Here is an 11,478-nt window from a genome sequence, read left to right as displayed (position 1 = left end):
GGAATTTTTCCTAAACTTTCAATAGAAGATAAAGACCACTGAGAATGTGAAGATGTCCCAGTTCAACATTATAAACGATGTCCAACTCAAACCCACAAGGGAAATCATTGCAAGTTTGGTTGGGGTACTGACTTGGCACAACTCAGGAAAAACAATGAAAAAATTCTCACTGGATAATTTAGATATTGCCAGAGACAGCAGGCTCCAGAACAGATGTGGTGAAAAAATTCCTAACCAAACAAGAATTATCTTTGACAATTCAAAGAAGCTTATATGTCAGTCAGCCTTTCAATTATTATGCTTTAAATCCTACTATGGAGGGACATAATCTACACAGAGCAAAGGGTTGGAGAGAAGTCATACAATTGATATTGATGCAGACAGGTTTTCAAGGACCATTTCCACCATTGAATTAATACAGCTTATTATCGTGATCCAGGCAAGCCATTCTGGTCCCATTTGAAAGTGCTTTTGGAACCAACTCATACCATTGGATGTAATCCATAAAGGCAGCTAGGCCAAGGTGCAAATCGAGCAGGAAAATAAATAAATAATCACTCATTTGTCAGTTGGAAATACAGTTGCTGTTCTCACAAGTCAGATTCCAGCATCCCCCCTGACTCTGTCCTTCAGTAAAAGAGCAGCAATAAACTACTTGGAGACTATCAGTCAGAAGTCAGATCGGATACACCAAAGGATCTTCCACAACCGGTTCCTTACTATGTGTCAGCAATTCATGCCCATTTGTGGAGATCAATAAAAAGTTTTGAGCAAGGAACAAGGAAACAACTAGGCTCCACCTACCGTTCAGATAATGGACAAAGGATCTTTAATGTCTGCAAGCAGCAGACAGGATTTTTATCTGAACCCAGAAGGCCATGCATGCTAACCTATGCAGTTCTCAATTTATCTGTCTTGGTAGGATGAAGGACTAACTTATCTCCTCCATCCCACTGAGTTACATGTTATAAATTAGTTTGACTGGCTGATGTTTTGCTCAGTTAATGGAAATAACAGACAGATGCTAAAGGGAAGAATTCATTGTATATTTATTATTCACAGTTAATTACTATCTACCAAATGCTGCTGCAGAGTTAAAGGATTAAGTACATAGGCCTTTTTATTTAAACACTGATTTTTTTTAATATATGTACACACAAGACATAAGGCTGTATGATATACACCAATTTCAAAATAAGGAAACAATCAAATGGTCCAGGTGTAGAATGCCATAGATTCCTTTTCCAATCATTTTTAGAAAGAAGACAAAGTGAATGACAGCTAGCAAGGACAGGGAGAGAAAGTAATACTCTACAGGGTAGCTCTCTCTTTCATCTGCTGGAGAAATGAAGTGTAAGGCAGAGTCCATCTCAGGAATAAAACATTTGTAACACTTAGTACAAAAAAGGCACCCGCCAATACAGGAACGTCTCCGCTTGGGCAGGAGATCTCTGTTGCAGTTTTGGGGTTCATCGTTGGGGTGAAGGGTTCAGCCACAGGGCTGCCAAGAGGAAACAATATAACTGAAGATTGGCACAAAGCTCTGCAGTTTGATTTATCTCCTTTTTGTCCAAATCAATGTCAAACTGCTCTGGCAGAGGGGCTGATGGCATTAACGAATGCCACTGTGGTGAGGGAAGGGGGAATGCAGTCACCACACAGCCTGCTGTGAACCGGGATTGAAAAGTAAGAATCAACTTCTTAAATTGTGTAACACTGGCATGAGGAGGAGGGGGTAGGGAGAAAGTGGAGAACAGTGATGCCACCCCCTCTTTTCAAGAACAAGACATGATTGCAAATATTCCCTACCCCAGCCTAAAGGGAGCCAGACTCTTGATTACATGGGTATGTATGGACATTCACTAATACCTTGAAGTGTACTCAAGTACTATTTCTTGAGGTTTCCCTGTAATATAAAGCTTCCTGTCAAGAGGAATGTACATTTCGTCGGACACCTCAGCACTATTCTCTCCCACCATGGTACTTTGATAGAACATCGCCCACCTTCACCCCCAAATACGTTTGCCCGTTTCCCATAATACTTAGTCCTGGCTCAGTGCAGGGGACTGGACTAGATGACCTATTGACGTCCTTTCCAATCCTACATTTCTATGATTCTATGAGGCAATCCTTCTCTCCCCTTTTTCCTGAGGCTCCTGGCTGCAGCTCCCCACCTCTGAGCAGCCTGTGCTGCCACTTACAACACTGTATATGCCTTGTATTTTTCCTTGGAATAAAGAAAGTCAGACGGTAATACAAATATTAAAGCTCCATCTTTTTTGTAGATGTCTTTTTATATTCATTGATAAAACTACCCCTTCTCCCCCCCTAAAAATATTTACACGTATAAAGAAAAAAACCTCTGGACTGTCCTTTTAACTTAAAAATAATAAAAAAAGGAAATAAGGGAAAAGGCACTATGGAAAAAAATTACAGACTGTGCTCAACCGTACACCTTGAAGAAAAAAAGCTGTCACCAAAATAAAAGAGAACAGACTGATTGTAGTTTGGAATTTCTCAGAGCAGCTCTATGACTTGTGAAAAAAAGTTTGTCTCCTTCACTCTGCTATGAAGCTACTGAGCCTCAGAGGGGAGAGTGGCTAAGGAGAAGGAAAAATAAAGAAAACACCATCTTTTCCCAACCAAAAAGAGCTGAATGTTGAAGGCAAAAAGCAGTTTTGTTTTTTTAAAGGCAGGACAGTGGATTTGGTTCTTCTCTCAAGTCCCTCCATGTCAAATGAAGACTGTTTGCATAGAGAGAAAATACCAGCAGAGTTTCTCCCTTTTCCTTTATCAGCATGGCTAGGACTTTATATGGCATTAAAACTTCATGCACTGATGGACAGAGGAAGGGGGAAAAGGAAGAGTGAATGAAAAGGACAACCCAGGAGCAGCTGAGGAAATCTGTTAATTTTTTTAATTTAAAGGTAAATTTTGGCATGTAAGTTGAATTCTCCCTCCCGCCCCCAAAGTTCCATACTGAGTGAAGGAAGATCACTTTGTGGTAAGAAGTGATTCAGGTTTTACCATCTTGTGATTTTAGATCACTGGCTGTAGTTAGACTCTGTATGTGTATTTACTGTTTCTCTGGTTTCTTTAAATAATCTCTAATATTTATCTCTAGATGTTCCGGTTCACTGGGGTCACGTAGTTGCGTGGAAACATGCCCGTCTGTCCGTGACAGGCTCCTTTCCACCAGTTGGGATCAGAATTGTCGAGGACCTGGATAAAGTCTCCACGGCGGAAGCCGAGTTCACCTTCCTCCTGGGGGTCGAAATCGAAAAGGGCCTGAACGTATGTGGGTTGCTGCATGGGGAAAAAACCAAGAGTGAGTGTGTCATTCACAGCATCCAAATCTCCCACTGTCCCTGTTTCACAGGCTGCATTCTAGCTCTGCAACAGAGTTCAGGTGCCACTAGTAAATATTTGGGCTGTTTCATTTCTCTGCAAATTGCCTCTTTCATCAACTGTGACAAGATGCTCAAAGGATAAGTTTAGAATACACAAGGCCTTTGAAAATGATCAAATTAATTAAATGAATGAGTTACAGTAAAACTCAACAAGGTGGAGTCTCTTGCGCATTTTTGTGACCATGTCTTATCAGAAGCCCATATTGTATATGCTACTGAGTCTCCACTAGATATTCCCTTCACCTCTGTATCCTTGTCCTTCTCCATTTCCTTTCTGTGTCCTAACAGCTTCATTACTCTTATTCTTCCTCAGTTTGCTTTCCACACAGATCACAACGTTCAGTGAGTATTCTTAACCAACCCTATACCATGACACTTAATTTTTCCCCTAAACAATGACCGTTGGACCACACTGAAATTTTAAATGCTTCCATTTGAAGTTTTCTAACCACCAGTCATTCATGTTGAGTGAATTTTTTTTGGACAGACTTTATCCAATCTCAAGTATCAAAGGGGTAGCCGTGTTAGTCTGGATCTGTAAAAGCAGCAAAGAATCCTGTGGGACCTTATAGACTAACAGACGTATTGGAGCATGAGCTTTTGTGGGTGAATACCCACTTCTTCGGATGCATGTAGTGGAAATTTCCAGAGGCAGGTATAAATATGCAAGCAAGAGTGAGTCAGGCTAGAGATAACGAGGTTAGTTCAATCAGGGAGGATGAGGCCCTCTTCTAGCAGTTGAGGTGTGAACACCAAGGGAGGAGAAACTGCTTTTGTAGTTGGCTAGCCATTCACAGTCTTTATTTAATCCTGAGCTGATGGTGTCAAATTTGCAGATGAACTGAAGCTCAGCAGTTTCTCTTTGAAGTCTGGTCCTGAATTTTTTTTGCAGCAGGATGGCTACCTTTAAATCTGCTAGTGTGTGTCCAGGGAGGTTGAAGTGTTCTCCTACAGGTTTTTGTATATTGCCATTCCTAATATCTGATTTGTGTCCATTTATCCTTTTACGTAGGGACTGTCCAGTTTGGCCGATGTACATAGCAGAGGGGCATTGCTGGCATATGATGGCGTATATTACATTGGTGGACGTGCAGGTGAATGAACCGGTGATGGTGTGGCCGATCTGGTTAGGTCCTGTGATGGTGTTGCTGATGTAGATATGTGGGCAGAATTGACATCGAGGTTTGTTGCATGGATTGGTTCCTGAGTTAGAGTTACTATGGTGCGGTGTGTAGTTACTGGTGAGAATATGCTTCAGGTTGGCGGGTTGTCTGTGGGCGAGGACTGGCCTGCCACCCAAGGCCTGTGCAAGTGAGGGATCGTTGTCCAGGATGGGTTGTAGATCACTGATGATACATTGGAGAGGTTTTAGCTGGGGACTGTACGTGATGGCCAGTGGAGTTCTGTTGGTTTCTTTCTTGGGCTTGTCTTGCAGTAGGCTTCTGGGTACACGTCTGGCTCTGTTGATCTGTTTCCTTATTTCCTCACGCGGGTATCGTAGTTTTGAGAATGCTTGGTGAAGATTTTGTAGGTGTTAGTCTCTACATCCGAAGAAGTGGGTATTCACCCACGAAAGCTCATGCTCCAATACGTCTGTTAGTCTATAAGGTGCCACAGGACTCTTTGCTGCTTTATCCAATCTGTTTTTTGCATATCTGTATACTGTGTTTATGAAAACTAAAGCTTCATTTTAAAAATGAGCTTATGGTGCTAGGAGGTACTTTTATTTTCATGTTTTCTGTATTTTTCAGCTATGTGTTTTTTGATATGGTTAATTTAATACTGGTCCAATAGCCTTGATGTCCTGTTTATCTATAGACTAGGTACAGCATGGACAGAGCAGCACAAGGGTATGACTGCACTAGGGCTGGAAGATATAAATGCCAGCTTGAGGAGACATACCCACACTAGCTCTGATTGCGCCAGCATGCTAAAAATAGATGTGTACCCACGGTAGGACAAGCTGCGAGAGGGGCTAGCTGCCCCAAGTCCATACCTCTGAACTCAGACAGGATCATACTTGGGGCAGCAAGCCCCTCCTGCTGCTTGTGCCACTGCAGCTTTATTTCCATTTTTAGAACGCTAGGTAATCAGAGCTAGTGGGAGTATATCGCCTTGAGCTAGAATTTATGACTTCACGCTCTAGTTTAGACATACCCTAAGTTTCCCCCTCAGCCTTTCCAGCATGTCTCAAGCCTGGACTGGAGGGGCCACATCTAATGGTCAGATGGTCTTCCTGCAGAGCCCAACAGACACCAATTGCCAACTGCGATGGTATTTTGGTGTGCCTGGGAGCTGAACTAAAACCAATAACTTCCATTAGACCATAACTTTAGTCACTACCAGTTTGGACTAGATTCAAACCAGCAACCTAGAGGAGAGAAGTTCCATATGCCAATATCCTTAACCATTCTCTACAGTGTGCCTCTGAAGAGGAATGTGCATTAAGATATTGATGGTATGCAGTGTATTGCTGAGGGCACTGCTGGCTAAAAACGAATTCAAACAGAAATCAAAATCCCATGAAAGTAGCAGGGGGAAGGGAATGTAACATATGATTAAGACCATGTCTACTGGTGGGAACGAACAGATGGACTCACTATGGTGCTTTATGTATTGAAGGCTAGGCATAATCCCAAATCATTCTTAAAGATGTGAACTGGATGATCAAAAAGTCATAGGGACATCCTTTGCCAGAACAGAAGGGGATTTACAAGTTTTTTATAGTGGTACAAAGCCCATCCAAAAAAAGGCACATGGGCTGCATTTATTTTTCAGTACAATTAGTCTGCAGAAACCAGGGCTCAGAATTGTAGAATCAGATAATTCTACATCAGAGAGGGAAAGTTAAAGGGTTAACTTCTCTCTCCCCATATCTTCCTACTTAAAATTCAAGCAATCCTTCAGACCCTGGGCTGCTGTCAGAGAGCTCTCCATTTTGGTTATAGTGGCAATGCTCCTCTCTCCCACCATCTTACCTGTGGCACCTGCTCAATGTCCCGAAGAAATATCTGCTGGTTCCTGGAGACAGAAGTGGATCTGTGATAATCTACCAGCTCGTTCAGAGAATTGAACTTCACCACCCAGAGGAAATACTTGCCAGCCCCATCTCGGAGCACCTTGAAGTGCTGCACATCATTTCCAAACCTGGGATGTGGGAGAGGGAGAGAAGACAGATTGTATGTATCAGTCATACAGAGTCTCTCTTCCTAGAAGGACATGAATGGAAGCCGATTAAATCTAGGAAGACAATTCCAAGCATAAATAGCATAAAAAAGGTCTCCTTTCTTAATCGCTGTGAATCTAGGTCTCAAATGATTCTGGAGATACACTAACCCACTGTCATCTGTGCAGGCTAAGGATTGGTGGAAAGTAGCTTTTGCACTTCCTCGGACCTTGCACAGGGAAGAAGGGATCAGAGAGATGATCAGTGTCTGGGGTGTGTTTTGAAAGTATAAATACTATAAAAAACAAAGCTTGTGACGATAGCATTCATGAAAGAGGGAATTAAAATACTGGCTGGAGAGGCAAATAGAGTGGCAGATGGAATGCAGACTCCTTCCATATAGATATACCAAGGCACTCAGTCCTGACCTATAGCAATGGCTGCTATCCCACATGAACAAAGTTAGTCAACTTAGAAAGTGTATGGGGCTGGAAGAATGTCATCTTGGAACCAGAATCAATCCACTCACAATATGAGCCAAATTGAACCCACGTTTATAGAAATAAAGTGCCACCTCATCCTTTCCAGAACATCCCCTATGCATATTACAGGCAGGAGTGAAAGAGCTGAACATTAAGACAGCAGAAGATTTAGGTTTTACTGCTAGGGACAGGAATGAAAAACTGGTTCTTTCAAAATGATTCCAGATAAATAGCGGATAATGGTCTCTTTTTAGCAGCACAGCTAAGACTGTAGAAGGTATTACCATTTTATGCACTGACAGAGAAGGGTGAAAAAGAAGCTACAGAAGACAGGACCTGTTAAAGGAATACTATGGAGTTACTAGATACTCCATACTTAAGGTTGCAACAAGGTTTTGCTTTAAAGCCAAATTTTCAAATCTCTCTAAAATCCATCAAGATGTGTGGTGCAAATTTGGTCAAGAGGTTCCTAAGATACAGCTCCCCACCAACAATGGCATTTCATGTGCATGCACATTACATATTTATGTGCATCATACATATGTACACCATAGTCACCTGTAGTCCTGGGGAGATCCCGTGGGATGTTTGGGTTGTAGAGGCCATGGGTCCATGTTGTGCATGGTGTAATTTCCTTTTTTTTTTTAATCAGTAGTGATTAGGCATTTTGTCAAAGTAAAGAGATGACTTGAGAACTGCCATGCATGCAGGCTTTTTCTGGTGCTGGCTGTTTCTGAAGCACCTGAGTTGAACTCCCCAAGACTCAAAGAATGTCTAACATTGTCTACTAAGGCTTGATATCCCAGCCATGAGAGAGTAAACCCATTCTGTTGATAGAGATGTGAATGAGCCAGGCTGGCTGGAGGTTCTCACAGGTTTAAAAACAAAAGAAACGTACTTATAAAATATTTTGTTAAGAGAGAGTTAAGGTTGCTGCTGCACAACAGCACCTTCTGTTTCCCATCCCTTCTGGGTGATGGGCTTCAAAATCCCAAACTCAAACTTCAGAACAAAGTGATCAGTTAAAATCTCCCCACACAAAGCCTGTTAGTGCAACAAGAAAAAACAAAACAACCCAAACACTTCTATAGACTTACACAGCAGCATCCTTAACTCAACTTTAACTACATCTTTTGGTATGCAAATAGACAGAAGTTTTGATATTTAATAAAAACCTCTGTCTCTTGCTTCCAATACATTTTCTTCTGAAGGAAGGGGAGATCAAAACAGGCTACCAGTAGAGAGGTATATGTAGACAGAATTATAACATTTTCCCTTTATAGCTCCAAGAAATGAAAAATGCAAGCAGCAGTTCTCATTTGGTGTTTACAGTCTTTCAATACCTGGAGATGTACAGTCTAGTGTTGCTATGAGCAAATGTCAAATCTGCAGCAAGTATTTCATTGCTAATGCTTCAAGTCTCCCTTTCTCAGTCAGTTTCTTTCCACTTCAGATCCTGCAGATAAGGTTTTAGTAAGCCCTTTCAGAAGAGCTAATCAGCAGAAAAATCCCAAAACTGAGAAATATATCAGTAGGTGAGCTATCACTGAGCTACTAGGCAGGCAGAGATTATCTGTGGTTTCCCAGTATTTAGACTCAATTTGTTCGTTTTGTAAAGAATAAGCTTCCAGGAATAAAGGTTCCATTTACATCTTGTTTCTGGTCATTCATATATCCTTTTGTGTATTCCAGCGTATCTGATTATTGTGCCAAAGGCAGAATATAAATGCACTGCTAAAACAAGCCAGCATGATGGAAGAATTCTATGCTGCCATATATGAGGTCCAGAATTTAATCACAGAAGGAAAGAGCTGGAAACACTGCTGAGGTACTGTGCTTGATGGGCATGGAAAACTCTGTATTCTGTAGCAACCTCAGCTGGATAATCAAAATATGATGCTTAGGTTCCAAAGGATATCTTGCTCAGCTCTGCCAGGCAAAGGGTGTGCGACTGTAAGTGGAGGGGAAGAAGGGTGTCAACCGCTAAAGGACAAGAGTTTGTTCATTTAAGTACATATCCCATATTGTTAAAGCTTGTAACATTTCCATTCTATTTCACAGCAGCCTCTTGGGGCTCTCACAGTTTGTGAGGGAATATGCGAGACTGACACTGACATAGGAGCTACTGTTAAAGCGATTTAAATAAGCATCTCTAGATGCTACTGTAATAAAAATATTAAGTAATAATAGCTCATTGCAACCCAGCTACATTTCCAAAATGAAATCGTGAGGTCTGTGCCAACATGGGATCTACTGACAAGAGATGGGAAGCACGCTCCGTTTTTACAACTCCACATCTCTATGCTGGAGAACAAGGATATTCCCAAAATATGTGCCTCCCACAGAGTTATGAAAAACTGCATATTTGAAAGTGTCTCTCAACCAGCCAGATAGCGAGAGCAGAAGGTGGAAAGAATTAGAGCCTCAGAATAGTAAATGAGAAGAGCAGGAAGAGGGAAAAACAGTACATGATCATCATCATTCTTCAAAATCCATTGAGTCATGGTGTCCCATTCCCCTGCTCTCACCACTGAACCATTACATCGTTTCACACAGAACAGGACAATATCTTGTTACCATCAGCTCAGCAATGTGACTCTTAGTAGGATAGAGCACCCATATTTATTGTTACAAAAGATAGCACAGGTGCACGTCACTGGAAGAGAGAATTGCTACTACACATGTGGGAAATAGTGTCAGAGGTGAAAAATAGGAATAATCATTTGTACTTTTATCACACAAGGGGTGTCCTAATTAGCCCACTGGATGCTACAGAGCAATACTCACTTGACTGAGAGAGAGAAGTCCCCAGGAGCACTCTCACTCTCCCTGATGAGAAAGGCACCATCGTGTCTCTGTTTGCCTAACATCTCCTCAGCCTTTGCTCGGGGGATTTTCCCAAAAAACCATCTGTGGAAGAAGAAAGATGAGAATTAAAGTCAGTCCCCTCCCCATGGAAAAATCAGGATTGGACATGTACATAGCTGTGAAGTGATTTCAAAAGAAAGGTAATGAATTGAGCTGCACCCTGATACTACTCTACAGAACCTTTACCGGCACAAGTACCATGCCCCCTCATCTTGAGAGCAACGGCCACCATGATTCCACCAGGAGGGGCTTTGCACTAACCTTTTTCTACTATACTGGGATGACTCGATATGTCTGTAAATGAAATCACTGAAATTGCAGAATTTACAATAAGAGCAGAAAGAGAAACTACGGTAGGAAAACATATAGCACGGTGCCCCACCTGGATGATGTTGAATCTGTCCAGTTGCTTGGATAAATCTAAAGGCTACAGAATGGTTCCGGAGAGTATTTTAGTAACCAGGTCCCATAGCTTTAACAAAAACCAAACAAAAACAATAGACTAAACAGCTCCCCTTTTTGGGCCAGTCAAATGCTAATAGAAATCTTCCTCTACAACTCCAGGTGTAGAGGCCTGTGTTTCTGAAGCAGAAGATACAAAGTTCTACTTCTCCATGTTGCACATACACAGTTTAACCAATGACTACCAAGAAATCTGCATGTATGTGGCCCATCATTATGGAACTTTGTTCATGTACAGCTGGATTTGTTTCACTATTGGCAACTGAAGATGGTCAATGGAAAGTAATTATACACGCTCTTTTATTACTTGAGTTTGCTAAGAAAAAATGCAGTGCCTCTGTACTGACTTGCAAAGCAGACACTTTGGAAGACAGATGTGATGGTTCTTGGGGTTCCAAGGACAGGTGAGTCACCGGGTATGTCTACACTACGGGATTAATCCGAATTAAAGTCATAGTGTAGACCAGGCCACCTTGTCACTCCCTGCCACCAGCGAGGAGGAGTCTTGCTTGTGCTTAGGTTGCTATCAGCTCAAACACCACCACCCTGTCAGCCCCTCAAGCACACTCTTCTGGGCAATGCCAGCCCTTCCTTTGCCTTGCAGGTTAACAATAGATGTACCCCAGACCCCAAGTCCCTTTGAAGCATTCTCTTGTGATATCCACCGACGTTGGCTACTCACAGAACTACCAGGCTTCCTGTTTCCAAAGGAACAGTATATACATCAGTTTAAGATTCAGCTCAAGACCAGCACTTAGCTTAAAACCACCGCACTGAGATATATTTATGTGAAAACAAAAATAAGTTTATCATCAAAGCCTAGAGACTCAGGAGACAGTGAATAAGAATACTGGAAACAAATGGTTACACATAAAACAAAATTGTAACATGCTCTCTAGAGACAAAACTTCCAGGTTACCCTACTGTCAAAAAGAATTTCTCTCACCCAAACTCTTTAGAAGTGTTTTCAGCCAAGGCTATCTGAGATCCTGTTTTCATGAATGGCAACGCACTGCCCATCTCTTTCTATGTGCAGGATGAGGTGTCTTCTTCATTTCTGACATATACCCACCCTCCCAAGTTCATTGTC

General features: G+C 41.9%; 1 protein-coding gene across 1 annotated transcript in view; it reads right to left on the bottom strand.

Annotated features, from left to right (window-relative positions):
* Nucleotides 1–1,033: 1,033 nt before the first annotated feature.
* GRB2 (growth factor receptor bound protein 2) overlaps nucleotides 1,034–11,478 on the bottom strand; it is a 68,371-nt gene continuing 57,926 nt past the window's right edge. Inside the window, exons 5-7 of the mRNA XM_065416292.1 lie at nucleotides 9,846–9,968; nucleotides 6,389–6,557; nucleotides 1,034–3,306 (exon numbers count right to left, since the gene is read on the bottom strand). Of these exons, the coding sequence (XP_065272364.1) occupies nucleotides 3,121–3,306; nucleotides 6,389–6,557; nucleotides 9,846–9,968 (478 nt within the window). The 3' untranslated portion in view covers nucleotides 1,034–3,120. The remainder of the gene's footprint in view (nucleotides 3,307–6,388; nucleotides 6,558–9,845; nucleotides 9,969–11,478) is intronic.

The sequence above is a fragment of the Emys orbicularis genome, chromosome 13 (assembly GCF_028017835.1).
Source record: "Emys orbicularis isolate rEmyOrb1 chromosome 13, rEmyOrb1.hap1, whole genome shotgun sequence".
In the NCBI taxonomy this organism is placed as follows: domain Eukaryota; kingdom Metazoa; phylum Chordata; order Testudines; family Emydidae; genus Emys; species Emys orbicularis.
The sequence above is the reverse complement of the archived record's forward strand: the minus strand, read 5'-3'. Positions and strand labels throughout refer to the sequence as shown.